Source organism: Accipiter gentilis, unplaced genomic scaffold, assembly GCF_929443795.1.
Source record: "Accipiter gentilis unplaced genomic scaffold, bAccGen1.1, whole genome shotgun sequence".
In the NCBI taxonomy this organism is placed as follows: Eukaryota; Metazoa; Chordata; class Aves; order Accipitriformes; family Accipitridae; genus Astur; species Astur gentilis.
In genome coordinates this window covers 517,275-536,417 of record NW_026060931.1, presented here as the reverse complement: position 1 = coordinate 536,417, position 19,143 = coordinate 517,275, and the positions used below count along the sequence as shown (strand labels likewise).

The 19,143-nt window shown below is 62.7% G+C and overlaps 2 protein-coding genes across 2 annotated transcripts in view; both read right to left on the bottom strand.

Moving 5' to 3' along the window:
- The window catches only part of LOC126037114 (electroneutral sodium bicarbonate exchanger 1-like), a 247,320-nt gene that overhangs the window by 222,416 nt on the left and 5,761 nt on the right, over positions 1-19,143 (bottom strand). The window lies entirely within an intron of this gene.
- On the bottom strand, positions 468-18,489 carry LOC126037113 (collagen alpha-1(XVII) chain-like). The gene is made up of 3 exons (XM_049797343.1): positions 18,075-18,489; positions 17,182-17,693; positions 468-487 (listed from the first exon to the last, which is right to left on the bottom strand). The coding sequence occupies exons 1-3, from the start codon at positions 18,212-18,214 to the stop codon at positions 468-470; spliced, it is 672 nt and encodes a 223-aa protein (XP_049653300.1). The 5' UTR covers positions 18,215-18,489.

The following is a 19,143-nucleotide window of genomic DNA, read 5'->3' as shown; positions in this document are numbered from 1 at the left end:
GTGGGGTCCCGGGGGCTGTGGGGCCCCCCAGGGCCAACCATGATACCTCACACACTACAAAAATCAGAGGAGTTGGTTGACCCCAGACCCTCTGGAGCTGCCAGTGTCCATCCCTGGCTACCAGCACAGCGAGGGGCAGCTGGCACAGATCAACATCCCCAGCACAGCCACCCCTGTGGGGGCAGCCCCGGGCGGCGATGTCCACACCAGCCCCTGCGCTGCCACCAACAACAAAGCCCTTGGGGACACTGCAGGCAACCTTGCAGTGTCCGAGGAGATGGTCCTGGAAGAGGCCCTAAGGCTCTTCGGTTGCTCCCTGGATGGAGTGGGGGTCAGCCAGGATGATCCCAGCAGGAGCTCCGTGCCCAAGGACGCTGGTGGCACCAGCACAGACACCCCCGACCACGACTTCAGCTCGCTCTCGCTGCCTGAGGAGATGCTCACCCCCGACTACTGCATCCCCGAGCTCAGTGACGCCATGCTGAGCCTGAAAATAGTGAACGGCGGCGGGATGGAGCCCCAGGAGCCGTGGCAGGATGCGGGGATGGACCTGCCACGGTCCCCACCTGCCATGGCCGGCAAGCGGAGGAAGAGGCAGGCGCAGAGCTCCTTGCCAATGGCACCCAGCAAGCGCAGGGCTCTGGCAGCCAACGTGAGGGTGTGTGTGTGTGTGGGGGATTAGACAGGGGTGAGAGGGATGGAGATGGGGGGAGTGGGGGGTGGGAGAGGAGGGGTGGGGTATATGGCTGGGGGGGTGGGCGGGGGGGGGCTAGGGAGGGGTCAGACCAGCTTTGATGGGACATTTTCTCTTGTCTTTTCAATTAAAAGCTGTTTCTCCAGAACCGCTCGGTGCCTATGTGGGAGGGGGAGGGAGCACAGGGGACACCAAGAAACAGCCCCCAAGAGGTGCAAAAGCCCCACTGAGCCCCAAATCTGAGCCAGCAAGCCACGAGGGGAACCCAGCCACCCCCAGGGCCCAGTCTCCACCAGCTGGGCAGGCGATGCGGGGGGGGGGGGGGGGGGGACGGGAACGGGAACAACTTCCCTGTCCCCTTCCCCAGGGGAAGCAGCCCTTTGGTGGGGAAGCCAGGACAGACAGGTCCCTGCAGGACTCACGGACACGGCCCCACGCAGAAAGCAGCACAGAGCCCCTGCAACAACAACAGACCTTGGGGGCCGGGGGGGACACGGGCACACACGACAACAAGGCCTGCAAGGCCTTCGTCTTGAACACCACCAGGGTCCCCTCCAGCAGGGACAGGGCTCGGTGCACAGCCCTTCAAAGCCTCAAGACCATCACGGCCTTCCTCGGGTCCCACTGACCTCAGCCCCCAAGAGCCCAGCTTTGCCTCACTGACACAGCAAAATAATGCCAAATCACCCTAAGAATGGCGAGGGAGGGAGCTGCAGGCCAGGCAGGGACCCTCCTCCGCTTGTCTGGCTGCACCTTGGGCAGCTGCAAGACCAGCAAGGGGGGAGAAAAAATCAGAAGGAAAAAAAAAAAAAAATCACTGCACCGGCCAGAAAGTGCCTGGAAACTTCATCCCTCTTCATTGCCCATTTCCCATGCGAGCTCCACAACCTGGGAGCAACGCAGCCAATAGAACCTTCGAGAAGCAGACTCACAGCCTGCTGCAGCTGGCCCTGCTCGAGCAGCCGAGGTGGGCTGGATGATCTCTAGAGGTCTCTTTCAGCATCCATTCTGTGCTGCTGTGACTCTGTCTCTCATGGTTTAAGCTATAAAAATGAGAGCTATAAAAATGGAACGCTGTGTTAAGAGCACAAGGCTCTGCTAGCAACGACCTTGCTGTGGCTCCTTGCTGTGCTGAGCCCAACCGCGTTTTTAAGAGTAGATTCTTAGTGTGAGCAAAAGTGTGATTATTTTATTTTGTAATTTATGTAAATAAAGTGGGTTTGGTTTGTTTTATTTTTTAAATAAGACTCTTCCAGAGCTCAGGTCAGGCTGAACCTGAGGGAAAGGGGCAGACCCTCGCAGAGGGCAGAGCCACATCATGATAGGGGGGCCAGCAGGATCAGGGGGCCATGCGACACCCCCTGCTCACGTCCTGCCGGCTCCAGGAAGATGGTTGCACAAAGGACTCGGGGCGCAGCTCCAGGGACAGGGGTTTGGTGACCTGGCTCCAGTGCCTCTGGGGCCAGGGGCTAGGAGCTGTCGGGGGCTTCAGGGCTGTCAGGGGCTTCGGGACTGGGGGCTGCAGCCCTCCGCTTCAGAGGGACGATGCAGACGCTGTTCTTGGCCTCTTTGACTCTCCACCACCGGCCAAGCCTGCAGATGAGAGAGATGGGGGCTACCCTCCGCCGAGCCCTTGGAGGAGCAGGGGGGGGCTGTGCCCCTGGGCAGCACCAGGGAGGGGGGACAGTACCGGTGCTGCTGTCCAAGGCCAGCCACCAGGAAGTCACCGGCTGCAGAGAACTTGAGGCTGTTAACAAAACCCACCTGGAGGGGACAGGGCAGGGTGAGGGGCTCTGGCAGCCTCCTCCTGCCGCCCAGGGAGGGGAGCCCCCGCCCAGAGATGCCCCAAGCCCAGCTCCAATCCCCCACCTCCCCATCCATACCAACGGGATGTCCCAGAGGGGCTCCAGCTTCCGAAATCCCTCACCGCACTTCCAGAGCTTCACGCTGGCGCTGTGGGAGCCTGGGGCAGAGAGAGAAGACTGCCATGCACTCCCACCCAGGTAAGGGAGCAGGACGCCCTCCTCTCCACACCCCCACTCCAAAGCAGCTGCCACACACCTGTAGCCAGGAGGTCCCTGTTGCGCAGGGCGGCCACTGCTGAGATCCAGTATGGCTGCTGCAGGCCCTGGGCATCCTGCATGCCATGTGCCTGCCGGGCCAGTGCCAGCGGCTTCTTTTTCGTTAGCCCCCACAGGGCTAGGGACCTGCCAGGGAGGGAAGGGGCGAGGGGGCCGAGGGGGGCACCGCCTGCGCACCCCAGGCACCACCCCGGCCCTGTGCTCACCCGTCATCGGCGCCTGACACCATGTGCTCCTCACTGATGAGCTGGATACAATCGATGGAGCCCCTGTGAAGAGAAGGGGCAACTGCCATCAGTTATGAGCATGCTTTGGGATCCTATTTAGGAGACAAGGGCTCACCGGGGCATCAGCATCCCCACAGTGCCGGCAGGCTCCTAGTGATGCTTGGCACCTGCACACCGCTGCCCCAGCCTGACCCCCCTGCCTGCAGCCCCCTCTCCCGCCCCAGACCTACTGGTGCCCGTAAAACACAAGCTGCGACTCCTCCGGGATCTTCCAGAGCCGCACGGTACCGTCCCGGCCCCCTGCCGTCACACAGCACTCCCGGCTCAGGCTGTCCAGCCCCATGATGACATCCTGGTGCCCGAACCTGGAGAAGGAGATGGCAAAGTGCTGTGGCAAGCAGGGCCCTCTGCTACCACAACTCCCCCGGGCCTGCTGGCTCTTGTGACTTCTGACATCCCCAGGCAGGAGTGGCTGCGCAGCTGGCGGTGCGGGCAGGAGGCAGAGCTGCCCTTCCTGCTGGGGACGTGGAGGGGAGGATGCTGCTGGAGTCAGAGCATTGGTGGCTTTGTAGCTCCCGAGCTCGGCCACGTCAGCCCAAAGCAGCACAGGATCCTTGGACGGTGGGAGGCAGAAAAAGGGATTCGCCCCGGCGTGGCCCCGCAGAGGGGAGGGAAGGCTTCAGTTTCAACTTTGGCTTCAGCTTTGGCGTGGCCTTCTCCTTCCCTCTGTTTCAACAGCCCAGCAGAGCAGCTGGTGCTTTGTGGCAAAGATGAAGCACGTGGACAGGCGTTGTCCTAGACCACTGGAAAGAGTGGCTGTCCTGCCACTCTCCGGAGGCTGCCGGGTCCTCCTCCAGCTGAGGTGTCTCCTTTCCTGTTAGACCTCAGGAAGAGGAGATACCCCAGCCTGCAGAGCATCCTAGGGCTGGGGCTCCAGCGTTGTCTCTGCCTGAGCAGAGTCCTCGCTGGGGACTGAGTGTGACCTCATCCGTGCCCTCGTCATCTGTAAACTCAGCCGTGGTAGGTTAAACCTCGACTTCAGCCTTCCTCGTCCCAGGATGAGGAGTGTCTGAGTTGCCAGGGAGGAGACCAAGGGGCTGGTGTCTTTGCTTGGGCCTTGAAGGACTGTGGGGACAAAGCAGCAGAGGTGAGGTGACAGCCCCATATCCCTTCCAGGCAGGGCACATTGCACCTCACGATTCCCAGGGCCAGGAGGGAACCAGGGGGCAGATGGCTCAGCTCGAAGCTGCTGGTTAGGAATACGCCCCTCCCGAAACACCCCTCTTCCCACAGATGTGCTGGGAGCAGAGCCCCCCTTGCCCAGGCTGGGCGGGGAGCTCCATGCCAAGGTCCTTCCTCCTCCCCGCTGCCCTCACTCACTCTCTCTGATGTACTTGTGCTCGTTCTCGTGCTCATCCACATCCCGTCCAAGGAGTCCTGGGGGGACACAGCATGTCAGGGACCCACTGGCCATCAGGGACCCACCAGCCAGTCTGTCTGGCCACACAGTTCCCTGGGGAGGGCTGACCCCAGGGTGCAGCATCGGGGAGGGGATGGATGAGCCTCCTGCCAGCCCTACCTGTGCAGGCAGGAGTGGGAGAGAGTGAAGGGGTGCCCCACAGGTCCTGCACTGGGACACAGGGACCCTGGGAGAGAAAGGGACCCTGGGGCTAGGGGCTCACCGATGAACCTGACAGCCTCCAGCCGCAGGGACTCCTGCGGGCTCCGCAGGTAGGTCTGGCTCTTCCACAGGTAGTACGTGGCCCTGCTCCTCTTCCTGGCCAGCTGGAGAGAAGGGTGCAGAGTTGGCACAGAGATGGCCCCCCCGTTGGGCCATCCCTCCACCAAGGACCACCCTTCTTCTCCCCAGCAGGACATTCCCAGCTCTCCGCTCTCCGCATTGGGGTTCGGAGGGAGCAGAGGGCTCCCAGGCAATGCTAGGGTGCCATCCTGGTGGCGGGGTCCCCTTTGGGACCCCGGAGGTGAGGACAGCCTGGAGCAGAGCCTGTTCCAGGAGGGTGCATGCAGCTGTGGGGACACTGCCCTTGGTCCCCTCTGCTGGGCACGGGCAGGGCTTACCCAGGGCAGATCCCAGGGGTGTTCGGGCTATGCTTACCAAGCACTCGCAGATCCTCCATGCCTGCGCCGTCTCGGCCAGTCGCACCAGCTGCCTCCACTTCAGGAACTGGCCAGCGCTGCGGAGGGCTTCCTGGGAGGCCTGGTGAGCAGCACAGATGCTACCACCACCATGGGGGGCACAGGACCCTGTGTCCTCCCTCCTGGTGGGGCTCAGAGCCTGTCCTGGCCCATGCAGGGAAGACGCACCAGCTGGGGACTGATGCTGCCAGCAGGTTCAGCACCCCAGGGGAAGAGGAGGGCAGCCACCCTCTCTGGCTGGAAGCCTGTCGGGGCTTCAGCGTTTCAGCTTTGGTGGCCCCAGGCTGCTGCGGAGCCGTAGTCCAGTCTCTGGGGCTGCAGGGACCCATGCCAGGGGCTGTGTGGAGGGAGCTGGGTGGGAAAGGGACCCACCTGCCCATCCACCAGGCAGCAGGAGGAAAAAGGCAGCAGTGGGCAGGGAGGGGGGCTCTGCCTGTTCCTAGGGACTCAACAAGCTAGACCTCACAGTGCAGTGTCAGCATTGCCCTCCCCAAAGGACCAGTCAGGTTGGGAATCCCACCTTGGCCACACTCTCGTCCTGGTCATGCAGGTGAAAGAGCAGTGGCAGCAGGCTGTCCCACACCACCTTCTTCATCTTCTTCTTTTCAGCACCCACCACGAGCCCCATTGCAATTTGGAAGAGATGGATGGAGAGCTCCCGCACTGTGTCCAGCTCCTGGGGGAAGAGGGGAGGAGGACCTCAGCCACAAGCCCATGGCAAGCAAGGGGCTGACATGGAGACAGACATCCCCAAAATGGCTGCAGGCAGCCCTGCTGCAAAAGGCAGCGAGCTGCGGCATGCAGATGGTCTGCCCAGGGAGACTGGGGTCTCCGGGGCTGAGGGCCAGAGAGGGAGGCCCTGCAGAAGGCTGGAGGATGCTGCCAGAGCAGGGTGTGCATTGGTGGGGCTCAGCACGCCTGCTGCCATCCTGCCACCACTGTCCCCCGCTGCGGCAGGGAGGCCGAGCCGGAGTGAGTCCTTGGTGGGGGGTTTGTGACACAGCACGGAGCCACCAAGGGCAGCAATGGGGTCTGGGGACTGCAGGGCAAAGCATCCCCCTGCAGAGCACAGGGGCTGCAGTGGGAGGCGTGAATGGAGGTGCCCAGGAAGGGGGACATGGGGCTCTCCCCCAGCCTTACATTGTTGAAAAGCAGCAGGAGCTTTCCAGCCAGTGCCAGGGCAGTGAGGCTGAGTCTCTTCCCCTCCAGCAGCCAGAGCATGTTGCCAAGCACGGGCAGGGCCGCGGCGCTGGCATCACTGTCATCATCCAGCAGCTGGTCCATAACGTACGGCAGCAGGATAAGGGCTTTCCTTTCCTGTGTGAGACATGCCACCTCCTTTTTGTAAAGGAGCCACCGATCACAGGGGTGAAAACCCTCTCCACGAACACCGGCCTCCCCACTGGGTTCTCTGCAGGCAGTGCAGGTTACGAGGGCAAGGTCCCGGCAGACAGGGCTCACCAGCATGCCCATGGGAAGAGCAGGGCACAGAGGGGGAGGACAGACAGCACTGGCTCCTTGCCAGCCCTTCGGCTGCCCCCTTCTCCACCAGACCCCCCTGGATAGGCTGGTGGGTGACTGGCGCTGCCTGGAAAGCTGCCCAAGCTGCCAGCAGCCCCTGCCATGGCTGCTGTGTTTCACCCTGGGGCTCAACACCTCACGGCCAGGCCCTGCAGACCCCACGCTCAGGCCGGTTGCTCTGCCGCCAGCATCCCTGCTGGGACGTGCTGGCAGTGGGAGCCCGTTCCCGTCAGCACTGCTGCTTCTCTCCTTGGCATGGCACAGCCATGGGGCAGAGGGCCGGGGAGGCAGGAGAGCTGGCAGCAGCCAGCACAGCCCACAATGCCCAGGAAAGCCTGAGCTGCCACGTTACCCACTGTTCCACCCTGGGCTGCTGTCCCGGCTGCCCCCTACTCACTGTGTCAGGCCTCTCGGTGAGCCTGAGGATGGCCCTGAGCACCAGGCTGGGCATCCCCAGGCACTGGCTCTGCAGATAAATGGGGAAGATTTCCAGGGCACGGACCAGCTCTTCACTGATGTTGGTAAAGTCCAGCATCTGAAACACAGGCAGTGGGAGCTGCTGAGGTGTGGTGCTGGCTCCAACCATCAGCTCAGGACAAGGACGCAGGGCAAGACCAAGCCCAGACAGAGAGAGGCAGCAGGGATTGCAGAGAGTCCCCGTGCCCCACACCACAGCACATTGCTTGCTCATCTGCTCCTCCATGGTACCAACCAGAGCCCACCCACTGCCCCAGCTTTCCCCACAGTGGTGGGCATGGGAGAACCGAGCATCGGGGGGAGCTTGGAGTGGTGCCATCAGGCTCACCTCAATGAAGAAGACCATAGCGACCATCTGCCAGGTGGGGTCCTCTGTCCGGAGGAGCTCTACCAGATGGCAGAAGATGGCGGAGCGCAGGCGCCTTGGCATCTTCATCATCTCCCTGACGGGGAAGGAGGCACTGTCAGGCCTGAGCCAGGCAGGCACATCTTTTGGGGGTTTGCACCAGCCTGGACATCGCCAGTCTGTACCACTTTCTCCAAGTAATGGGGACCCCACTGCCATCAGCCCCAAGGGAGGGGGTGGCATGGGGTACCCTGTCCCCAAGGAGCAGGGAGAAGGGGCTCTCACCTGGCGATAATGCGCACTCCCATGAGGTGGGTCTGGGAGCTGAGCAGGGTGTCCCAGCCACCCTGCGCCTCGATGGCCAGTACCTGGCTCTCAAAGCCCATGCTGCAGAGCAGCACTTTCAGGGACTGCACCGCAGACCTGCACAAGGAGAAATGCTTAGCTCCCACCCTGGCTTGGCTCCGGGTGGTTGGCAGGGATGAGAGGAAAGGGATGGAGCACCTGATGGGAGTGAGCTGATCCTGTCGGTGCTCCGTCCAGAAGATGTGCACTTCCTGCAGCGTCAGCTCCGTGGTGAATGACGCTTGGAAAAGCAGCGCCAGGAAAAGCTGGGGGAAAATTGCCTCCACCTGCCAGAGGCAGACAGACTGCAGGAGGATCTCGCTTATCGCCCTGGTTGCCTGCAGAAGACACCCGGACGCTGAGATGTCCCCTCATCCCTGGGGAGGTAAAGCCTTGGGGCGGGCAGGGAAGGGGAGCAGGGGCCCCGGACAGCTGAGATCAGCCCCGGAGGTCAGCAAGGCTTCGTCCAGCAACTCACAGCCAGGGAGAGGATGCGCGGGTTGTCCTTGGTGGAGGTGGAGGTCTTGCGCAGTGACTGGTTCACCAGCAAGCTGAGCAGCTCCCTCAGCACCTTGTCCGCAGCCCGGAGGTCAGACATCATCGCCCTCCACATGGCCCTGGCGACACTGCAGGGACACGGGGCTCTGTCAGCAGGGACACCCCAGAGGATGGCCGGGCTGAAATCCCTCGGGAGGGTCTTGGGGCCCCTCTCCTAGTGTGAGAGGAGCCCCCAAAGGCTGGTGGTCCCCTTACCGGGTGCACGTCGGGGAGCACTGCAGCAGGCTGGCCACCAACTCCCTGGGGTGTTTGTGCACAAGCACCACCAGGGCCCTGTCCAGGCTTTTGCGGGCTACCACCGCCCTGACGGAGGGCCGGCTTCTGTAGATGGCCCACACGACGTTCAGCACCTGGAGGGGAGACACGGGTGGGAGTGGGGATGTCAGCATGGTGAGCGCAGCCATTTCCCCAGCTCCTACTGGGAGCTGCTTCCGTTCCTAGTGCGGTATGCCAGCTCGAGACGGCGTCAGTGCTAGCCAGGCACAGAGCCAGGGGAGGAACAGTCCCCCAGTGGGCTGGAGCATCAGCTGTGCCACCCATGGGCTATTCACCTGCCCCGGCTGGAAGGCACGGTCCGCCACAAGGACATCCACCATGTGGGCAGCCAGCCTGATGCTGTAGGCGCTTGGGTGTCTCAAGCTCTTGATAGCCATGAGGATGATGTCTGCCTGGTCGGAGGACTGGAGGTATTTTGTGAACATCTGCAGGATGAAGGAGAGGAGGGGAGATTTATTGCCTCACCCAGAGCATCTTGACTGTGCAGTGAGAGCGGGGCACGGAGCCAGGCTGCGCTGGGGAGGAGACTGATGGTGGGCATCAGGGTCCCGCAGGGGACTGAAGCTCCCTGAGGGCCTTTGCCTAGGGAACAGCGTGAGCCCCTGTCATCCCCACGCATCGGGTGTCCCTTCACTCACACTGAGCCAAAGGCACTTCTTACCAAGAAGATTTTGCGGGTGTGGCTGATTTTCAAAAGCTGCCAGGGCTTCATTGCTTGCCAGTCCTCCTGGAGCTGCAGCTGCTCTGTGCCATGCAGCCAGGGCCACCTGCCTGGGGGGGAGCAAAAACGGGGTGCTTAGAGAGAGGGTGCAGAAGTGGAAGTGCAGTCTGAGAGCATTGGGCAGAAAAGTTGCTGGCAAAGAAAAAGGGCACCAGACAGGTCCAGGGAGCAGATACCCAGGGAGGGTCCAGGGCTATTGTGAGCGGGGGCAAGGCAAAATGACTTTTCAGACTGCAGGCAGGCAGGCAGGTTGGATAAGGCTTTCTCTCGTCAAGGAGAGTGGCCCCTGACTGCCCATGCCTGGGGGATCCAGCCCGACACAGCTTGTCTTACTTCTCTGCTGCAGGACAAACGTGTGCAGGTGATAGAGAGCTTCTGCAGCCTCAGGACGCATCCCCTTGTCCTTGCAGGTGCAACAGAGGGTGAGGTGCCCCACCAGCTTCCCCAGCATTACAAACTGATGTGTCTTGGAGCACTGATGCCTGCGGACTGTGGCTTGGGCAAAGCAGGGGCAGACCTGGGGGAAGAGAGGCAGTGTGAGCACAACGGGAGCCCCAGCTGCTCCCAGAGCAGCTAGGCAGCAGCCAAGAGCAGGGCAGGGCTGCCGGACCCAGGTTCCTGCCTGTGCCCGGGGCAGCCCTGCCCTGCCCTGCCCTGCCCTGGGAGAGAGCATCGACAGGACAGGGGCAGGGCAAAGACCCCTGCTCCCGACCTGCTGGCTGGGTGCCCAGCTTCCCTGGGAGGTGCCGGGGCTCAGGGGCACAGGGACAGGGCACTGGGGCTGCCCAGACCAGGAGCTCGGTACCTGCGGCAGGGAGTAGGTGGTGATGAAGTTCACCAGCCTGGCGATCCGTGCCATGGCCCTCTCCTGCACCTCTGCCAGCTGGGAATCGGTGAAGGGCAGCAGCAGCTGGGAGGAGAAAAGCTGCTGGTGTGCCAGGGAGGTGGCATGGCACAGCATGGCACAGCCAGGCTTGCTCTGGGGCAGTGCCTGGGATGGGGCATGTGTCCTTCTTGCCCCTCACAGCAACCTGCTGCGGGCAGGCAGGTCACTGCATCCCGCTTCTGCTGCTGCCTCTGCTGCCTTCCATTCACTCCCCACCAAAAAACATCCCTCTGCCTCCCACCCAAGGACTCCAAGGCTTTGGGGTGACCACCTCACTGGGGACCTGTGGTGGGGGCTCTGGGATATGGCCCATGGTGAAGCTGGAGGGGGAAAGCCCCAGGGCTGGGCTCCCCTTGCCAGACAGGCAGGTCCATCTGGGAGGCAGTGTTGGGGAGGACGGGCAGCGGGCAAGGCTGCAGAGGTGGCGTGGGCTGGGGCAGGAGAAGGGGCTCTGGCGGGAGCCAGGAGGCAGGGGGGTGGGGGGGGGGCATGGCTGGTAAGGAGAGACATTCCCTGCCCCCCTCCTTGCACCAGGTGCTGGGGGTGGGCACCGCTCAAGCCAGGGGTCACTGCCCATGGGGACCCTGTGCCAAGGTCAGACCTCCAAGATGTTCTGCAGCTCCACGATGCCAAGGGTGCCGGCACTGCGTACCAGCACCTGCAGCATGCTGTCCATCGTGGCCAGGGTCTGTGAGGGGGACAGAGTCTTGGGGGCAGCCCTGGAAGCCTGGCAGGGGACGGCCATGGCCCTGCGGTGCCCAGGAAGGGGCCTCGCAGCCAGGGAACTCCCCATGGTTCACCCCCTGGCACACCTTGGAGCAGAGTGAAGCATCAGAGTGTCCTCCTGAGGAGGCAGGTGGAAGATGTTGCAGAAGCAGGCATACAGGAGGCTGTTCTTCTTCTCCTGCAGAAGCAGCCCCGCTCTGCTGCGGGGACAGAGGAGGAGGCAGACCCTGGGCTTAGAGACCTGAGCTGAGCCCCATGCCATGGGGGACCCCTCAACCCTCCATCACACTGGCACTTGCATTTGCGGGGAAAACCCTGTGGCACCCCCTGCCCTGTTCTCTGCCTCCCTCTCAGACCCACGACTGGGGATGCCCCCCACCTGGGACCGGTGCCATCGGGGCCACCAAGCTGGGGGCTGGGGCAGGTACCTCATGGAGATGATGGCCAGCATGGCTTGCTGCTGCACCATAATGCCCTGGGGGCCAGCGGGCTCCTCTTGCAGCAGCACCTGGGGAGCACAGCAGCGTGGGACAGCTCAGGATGGGGCAGTTTCCTTCGCCCAGCAAGAGCCTGTGGGGCTGGCAGAGCCCAGGTGCCCCCATCCTGGCACCCAGTGGTCCCAAGCCCCATGGCTGGAAGGGCTGTGCCCGTCACAGAGCCACAGGCTGGCCAAGGGACCTGCAAACATCCAGCCAGGCCGCCCAGGTGGCTTTGGAGCATCTCCAAGGATGGAGACCTGGAGCAGTGCTCATCCGCAACCCCCCTGCCTGGCCAAGCTCTCATCTGCCCCCGGGGCTGTGTCGCTGCCTGCTGCCCCTGCCCCTGCCCCTGCCCCTGCCTCAGCCTGACTGGCCGTCCCCTCACCTCGATGGTCTCCACCACCTCCGGCTGGCAGAAGTAAAGCATGTCCCACGCAGCGGAGTCCATGCTGGTGGTGCTGCAGACGGTGCAGATGGAGGCCAGAAACCTCAGCTTCTGGGCCTCTTGCTGCCAGCCAGGGAGGAGACAGACAGACAGACAGTGTCAGGGGGGAGAGACAGCCAGGTGGGGGGCCCAGCACAGCCCCCAGCACCTCCTGAGCACGGGACAGGGGCCGAAAGACAGGCTGGGAGACACGGGCACAGCCTCATAGAAGTGGCCACGGATACCTTTGGTCTGCTCCTGAGGAAGGCTCGAATGATGTCCAGGGTATTGTCTTCCTCCCTGGGCAAAGCCAAGGCAGAGCAGCACAGATCTGGCCAAGAGAGAGCAGGAAGGGCTGGGGGGCAAGCAGCAGGGAAAACCCGAGCCCTCTGCCCAGCTCCCAGGGATGCCACAAGCCCTTGCTCAAGGCTGGGACACCGGTGTCCCCTGTGTGCCCCAGGAGAGAGGGTGTGATGCTGGAGGGCAGCACAGGGAGGGGGCCCTGCTGTGGTCTGGTAAGGGATGCGCTGGCACCAGGGCACAGGGAGAGTCCCTGTCCCAGAACGCCAGAACAGAGCTCCCTTCCCGGCCACTGCGCTGTGGGAGCTCTGATGCCAGCCTGGCTGGGGGATGTGAGCCTGGCCCAGGACAAGGCAGGGCAGGCTGGGGAGCCCCCTGCTCCACAGCACCCGCACACTCACCTGCCCGCAGCAGCTGGACCTCGGACATCTCATGGGGCTTTGGCCTGGATCTGGGAGCCAGGGCAGCTCCAGCCTTCTCCACCCAGGCCTGCCTAACGTGGCCAGGGGGTCTCTCCGCCATCCTGCAGGAGGGAGGGAGGAAAGGGGTGAGGAGGACCCCCTGCCACCCCAGGGGTGGTGGGGGCAGAGGTGGCTGTGCTCAGGGGCTCCTCGCTCCCATCCTGTCCCAACACTGTCCTCCCAGACACTGCGGGAGCAGGGCTGGCTGCCACAGGGTGTCGCAAAGTACCCCAATGTCACTCCCCTAAGCCCCCTGATCCCCCCTCCCCAGAAGCCCTCTGGCTGCCCCGGAGCACGTGGACCCCTCCTCGCCCTGGGGGGACGGGACTGGCTCCCTCTTCCTCCTCCTCCCGCTATGGGGCTGGGGTTTGTCTGTATGGGGGCATCCCCCTTGTCGCAGACACCCCTCTGTCCTCTGTCCCTTCCCTCCCAGGGCCTGGTGCCACCCCCACCTATGGCCAGGCCGAGCCGGGGAGCAGCCCCCAGCCCCTCAGGCACGCCGAGGCTCTTCCCTCGTCCTCAGGAGGCGCAGGACAAGGCCCGCCGGGCTCCCCTCGCTCGAAGGCAGGTGGGCACACCGGGACACCAGAGGCCTTCCTGTGCGCTCAGCCACAGCGATCTGCGACCGTTGGGGTCTGCTGGGTTGCCCTGGTTACGGCTGCCGCGGCAGGCGGCAGGGTTCCATCAGCCGTTCGCTGGCACGAGGGAGGGGGGGAGTCCCCCCTCCCCCCCTCCCCGGGGCCTACGCCCCCGCTGGGCTCAGCCCGGGCCTGCTGGGTCGTCTGAGCGGGCGCGGGGGCCCGGGCCGGGGTGCTGGGGGACGCGCTACGCCCGGGGTGGTGGGGCCGGGAGCGAGGTGGCGTGGGCACAGAGGGGTCGGTGCGTGGGGACGGGCGGGAGGTGAGGCGAGAGGCCGGTGGGCAGCGGGAGGCTGCGGGTCGGGCCGTTGCGGCGAGCTCGGCCCAGCAGCGGGGAGCAAGGCGGACGGCAGCGGCGGCGGGGCCGGCAGGTGGGTACGGGCGGGAAGGGGACGGGAACGGGGGAGCGGGGGAAGAAGGAAGGAAGGAAGGAAGGAAGGAAGGAAGGGGGAAAGGGGAGGGGGAGAGGGGTCTGGTGATGGGTCAGGGATGGGGTCGATGAGGGGGTCAGGGATGGGGTCGATGAGGGGGTCAGGGATGGGGTCAGGGATGGGTCAGGGATGGTCAGTGAGGGGCTGGGGGCCACTTGTCTGGGAGGTCCAGCCGTGGGGTGGGCGCAGTGATCAGCTGGGTGGTGCCGTTCAGGTTTGTGCAGCCTGTGCGGGTGTAGCGTGGTTTGGAGTGATGGGGGGGTGCAGGCAGGGTGGGCTGCGCTGTGCAGGGGTGCAGTCTGTTTTGGGTGCTGGGGGAGGTGCCCTGGACAGACGTGTCATTCATGCTGGGGAAGCAGAACCAGGCGCTGGTGAGCCGGTGCAGCGGTTCCTCCTGCGCAACATTCTTAGGAAAACTCTCCTTTTTCTTTCCTTTTCCTTGCTCCTTCGCTTCCAGATCTCCGTGGTCGCAGTTTGTGCTGCCTCACCTCCAGCACAGCGTGCAGAATGAAACGACGGTCACAGAATTCGTCCTCCTGGGGTTCTGCAGCACCCCAGCCCTGCAGCGCTGCCTCTTTGGCCTTTTCTCTGCCCTCTGCTCTGCCACTCTGATGGGAAACGCACTTGTCTTTCTGCTTATCTGCCTGGACTACTGCCTCCCCATGTACTTCTTCCTCTGCCACCTCTCCATCGCGGACATCTGCTACGCCTCCAGCAATGTCCCCCGTATGCTAAGGAGCCTCCTTGGACAAGGCAGAACCCCCTCCTTTGCTGGGTGTGGGGCACAGAGCCATCTTTATTTAATCTTTGCACTTACGGCGTGCGTGCTGCTGGCCATCATGTCTCACGTTCGCTATGTGGCAATCTGCCGTCCCCTGTGCTATGCCCTCATCGTGATCTGGAGGCTGCGCCTCACCCTTGCCACGGTTTTGTGGGCTTTGGTGTTTGTATTTGGTACACTGCAAGCCTCTCTGGCTTTACACCTGCCTTTCTGTGGCCCCTGCGAGGTTGTCCACTTCTCCTGTGAAATTCTTGCTGTCTCAAAGCTGGCCTGCCCTGCCGCTCCTGCCCATAAAATCCTGATCTTTGCTGTTTGTGTGTGCTTCTTCCTCTTCCCTTTAGCCCTAATCCCGATTTGCTCCCTGGACAGCCTGGCCACCGATCTGCGCATCCGCTCTGTGCCAGGATGGCACGAAACCACCTCCACCTGTGGCTCCCACCCGACCGTGGTGGGTGTCTTTTATGGAAACGCCATCTTCGTGTACGCGGGGCCTGGGAGCGGTAACTCCTCTGGGAGGGAGAAAGTTCTTTCCCTTTTCTACAGTCTCGTCAGCCCCAGTTTGAACCCCGTCATTGACAGTCGGAGGAACAAGCAGGTGAAGGAAGCCTTGCTGAAGCTTCAGAGAAGGAAGAGGGTCTTTCATTCCGTCTAGCTGGCGCTCTAGGCTTTCACCTGTCTCCTGTCTTTCTGCTCTTTCTTCTTGAGCTCTTGCAGTATTTCTCACGGAATGTTAAGTGGTTAAAAGTGTCCTGGTTTCAGCTTGGATAGAGTTAACTGTCTTCCTAGTAGCTGGTACAGTGCTATGTTTTGAGTTCAGTATGCAAAGAACCTTGATAACACTGATGTTTGCAGTTGTTGCCGAGGAGTGTTTAGACTAAAGTCAAGGATTTTTCAGCTTCTCATGCCCAACCAGCGAGAAAACTGGAGGGGCAGAAGAAGTTGGCACAGGACACAGCCAGGGCATCTGACCCAAACTGGCCAACAGGGTATTCCATACCATGCGACATCCCATCTAGTATAGGAACTGGGGAGTGGGGGGGAAATCGCTGCTCGGGGACGAGCTGGGTGTGAATGGTGGGTGGTGAGCGATTGCACTGCGCATCATTTGTACATTCCGATCCTTTTATTATTGCTGTTGTCATTTTATTAGTATTATCATTATTAGTTTCTTCCTTTCTGTTCTATTAAACCGTGCTTATCTCAACCCACGAGTTTTACTTCTTTTTCCGGATTTTCTCCCCCATCCCACTGGGTGGGGGGGGAGTGAGTGAGCGGCTGGGTGGTGCTTAGTTGCTGGCTGGGGTTAAACCACGACAGAGACAGAGTCACAGCAGCACAGAATGGATGCTGAAAGAGACCTCTAGAGATCATCCAGCCCACCTCGGCTGCTCGAGCAGGGCCAGCTGCAGCAGGCTGTGAGTCTGCTTCTCGAAGGTTCTATTGGCTGCGTTGCTCCCAGGTTGTGGAGCTCGCATGGGAAATGGGCAATGAAGAGGGATGAAGTTTTCAGGCACTTTCTGGCCGGTGCAGTGATTTTTTATTTTTTTTTCCCTTCTGATTTTTTCTCCCCACTTCCTGGTCTTGCGGCTGCCCAAGGCACAGCCAGACAAGCGGAGGAGGGTCCCTGCCTGGCCTGCAGCTCCCTCCCTCGCCATTCTTGGGGTGATTTGGGGTTATGTTGCTGTGTCAGTGAGGCAAAGCTGGGCTCTTGGGGGCTGAGGTCAGTGGGACCCGAGGAAGGCCGTGATGGTCTTGAGGCTTTGAAGGGCTGTGCACTGAGCCCTGTCCCCACTGGAGGGGACGCTGGTGGTGTTCAAGACGAAGGCCTTGCAGCCCTTGTTGTCGTGTGTGCCCGTGTCCCCCCCGGCCCCCAAGGTCTGTCGTTGTCGCAGGGGCTCTGTGCTGCTTTCTGCGTGGGGCCGTGTCCGTGAGTCCTGCAGGGACCTGTCTGTCCTGGCTTCCCCACCAAAGGGCTGCTTCCCCTGGGGAAGGGGAGAGGGGAGTTGTTCCCGTTCCCACCCCCCCACCATCGCCTGCCCAGCTGGTGGAGACTGGGCCCTGGGGGTGGCTGGGTTCCCCTCGTGGCTTGCTGGCTCAGATTTGGGGCTCAGTGGGGCTTTTGCACCTCTTGGGGGCTGTTTCTTGGTGTCCCCTGTGCTCCCTCCCCGTCCCACACAGGCACCGAGCAGTTCTGGAGAAGGAGCTTTTAATTAAAAAGACAAGAGAAAAGGTCCCATCCAAGCTGGTCTAACCCCTCCCTAGCCACCCCCGCCCACCCCCCCTGCCATATACCTCACCCCTCCTCTCCCACCCCCCGCACTGCCCCCATCTCCATCCCTCTCACCCCTGTCTAATCCCCCCCCGACACACACACCCTCACGTTGGCTGCCAGAGCCCTGCGCTTGCTGGGTGCCATTGGCAAGGAGCTCTGCGCCTGCCTCTTCCTCCGCTTGCCTGCCGTGGCAGGTGGGGACGGTGGCAGGTCCATCCCCGCACCCTGCCACGGCTCCTGGGGCTCCATCCCGCCGCCGTTGACTAGTTTGAGGCTCAGCATGGCGTCGCTGAGCTCGGGGATGCAGTAGTCGGGGGTGAGCATCTCCTCAGGCAGCGAGAGCGAGCTGAAGTCATGGTCGGGGGTGTCTGTGCTGGTGCCAGCAGCATCCTCAGGCACGGAACCTCTGCTGGGAGCATCCTGGCTGACCCCCACTCTATCCAGGGCGCAACCGAAGAGCCTTAGGGTCTCTTCCAGGAGCATCTCCTCGGACACTGCAAGGTTGCCAGCAGTGTCCCCAAGGGCTTCGTTGTTGGCGGCAGCGCAGGGGCTGGTGTGGACATCGCTGCCCGGGGGTGCCCCCACAGGGGTGGCCGTGCTGGCGATGTTGATCTGTGCCAGCTGCCCCTTGATGTGCTGGTAGCCAGGGATGGACACTGGCAGCTCCAGAGGGTCTGGGGCCACCCCACTCCTCTGGTTTTTGTAGGGTGTGAGGTATTGTGGTTGGCCCTGGGGGGCCCCGCAGCCCCCGGGACCCCACAGGGCAGCACCCGGCAGAGAAGCGGCGCCTTGGCCAAGCATGGCGGTGGCCGTGGAGGCAGGTCGGTGGTTGTCCACTGGATGCGGAAGACCCGGGGGTCGAAGAGGCAGCCACATGGAGCCCTCTGCAGACCTGTGTGGGTGAGGGGGAGCTGTGCTGGGCCGGGGGAACTGTCCAGGGGCACCCGCCGAGCCGGCCCCGATGGCCGACATCCCCCAGCTCTGGGCCAGGGGCGTGGGGAGCTTGTGGCCGGGGTGATCCCCACGGGGTGAGCCGCTGTGCCGGTGGGACAGGGTTGCAAATCGGGGAGGAGACTGGCATCTAGGAGGTGAAAGGGGAGAGGTGGCCCCAAATATTTGGGGAATTCTCTGCAGATGGGCTTTACTGGGCACGCGCCGCCCGGGCGAGGGCAAGGATGCTCACCGGGGCTTGCTGAACCCCCATGCGAAAAGTGCCGGGGGAACGGGTGTGATGGGGATGGCGAAGGGGCCAGAGCAGACTGGGGTGCCATACCTGCTGGTGGTGCCTGGGGGGCCCGGGCTGCAGGGAAGGGCTGCTCCCGCGTGGGCAGGCGGCACGGGTTGGCTGAGCCTGAGAGAATGAGACAGGAGCGATGGCCGGCGGTCACCTCTGCTCTTGTCCTCCAAGAGCATCCCTGGGCTGCAGGGGTTGGGGTCGGTCCCTACCTCAAGGGTAGAAGGTTTTGGGGAGCACGAATGGCTGGAAAAGCTGGAGCGCTGGGGGGCCCCAGGGCCCAGGCAGTGGGAGCTGCTTTGGTGGCCGTGCCATGGTCCCTTCTGGCTGTTAGCTGCCAAGGACTCTTTGGTGTCTCCCCGGAAGGAATGCGGGGGCTCCCTGTGTTCCGCCCCACCCCCAAGAGCCTCCCCAGCTCCTCCTGGGGAGGGAAAGGGTTAAGGGAGGCTGGGGTGGCCCCGGGGCCTGCAGGCGGCTCTCGGGGTCTGCGGGTGCAAATGCTCTTGGCTTTCAACAGTATTTTTCCGGTGGGGGAAGAAGAACAAGTTGATTCAGCCGAGCCGAGTGGGCACCAAGCTGCAGCCACAGCCTCCTTGCGCCAGATGGCAAATGCGTTTGTGACCGTTGCCCGCGCTTCTGTTCGCTGCGTTGACCGGAGCGAGGCAGAAATAGGAAAAAGGACCTCGAGGGCACGAAGGAAGGTCATGCAATGTTGCTCGGTGGCACGCTTTCCCCCAGCCCTCGCTCCAGTAGTGCTGTCAGGTCTTTCAGTCTCCTGCTGGGAAAAGCAGCAGCTCTGGATCCCCCTGGGAGGGGGTGGCCCTTTCCCTGGGTGCGTGACACCCCGGAGGAGACAGTACCCGCTGCCGCGTGCTCCCAGAAAAGGACTGGATTCTGCCCAACGTCCGGTGTCAGGGCGCTGGGGCTGTTTGCGCTCTACGGGATCCCAGGGATGGGGTTAGTACATCCCCTCCTCGTGCTTGGAGGATTCGGCACTAGCAAGGACACCCCAAGGGTACCAAGGACACAGGCCTCTCGCTCCCGCTGTGTGAACAGTGTGTGGCCTGGGGGAGTCGGGACAACTGCCGTGAACCGGAGGCCAAAGATC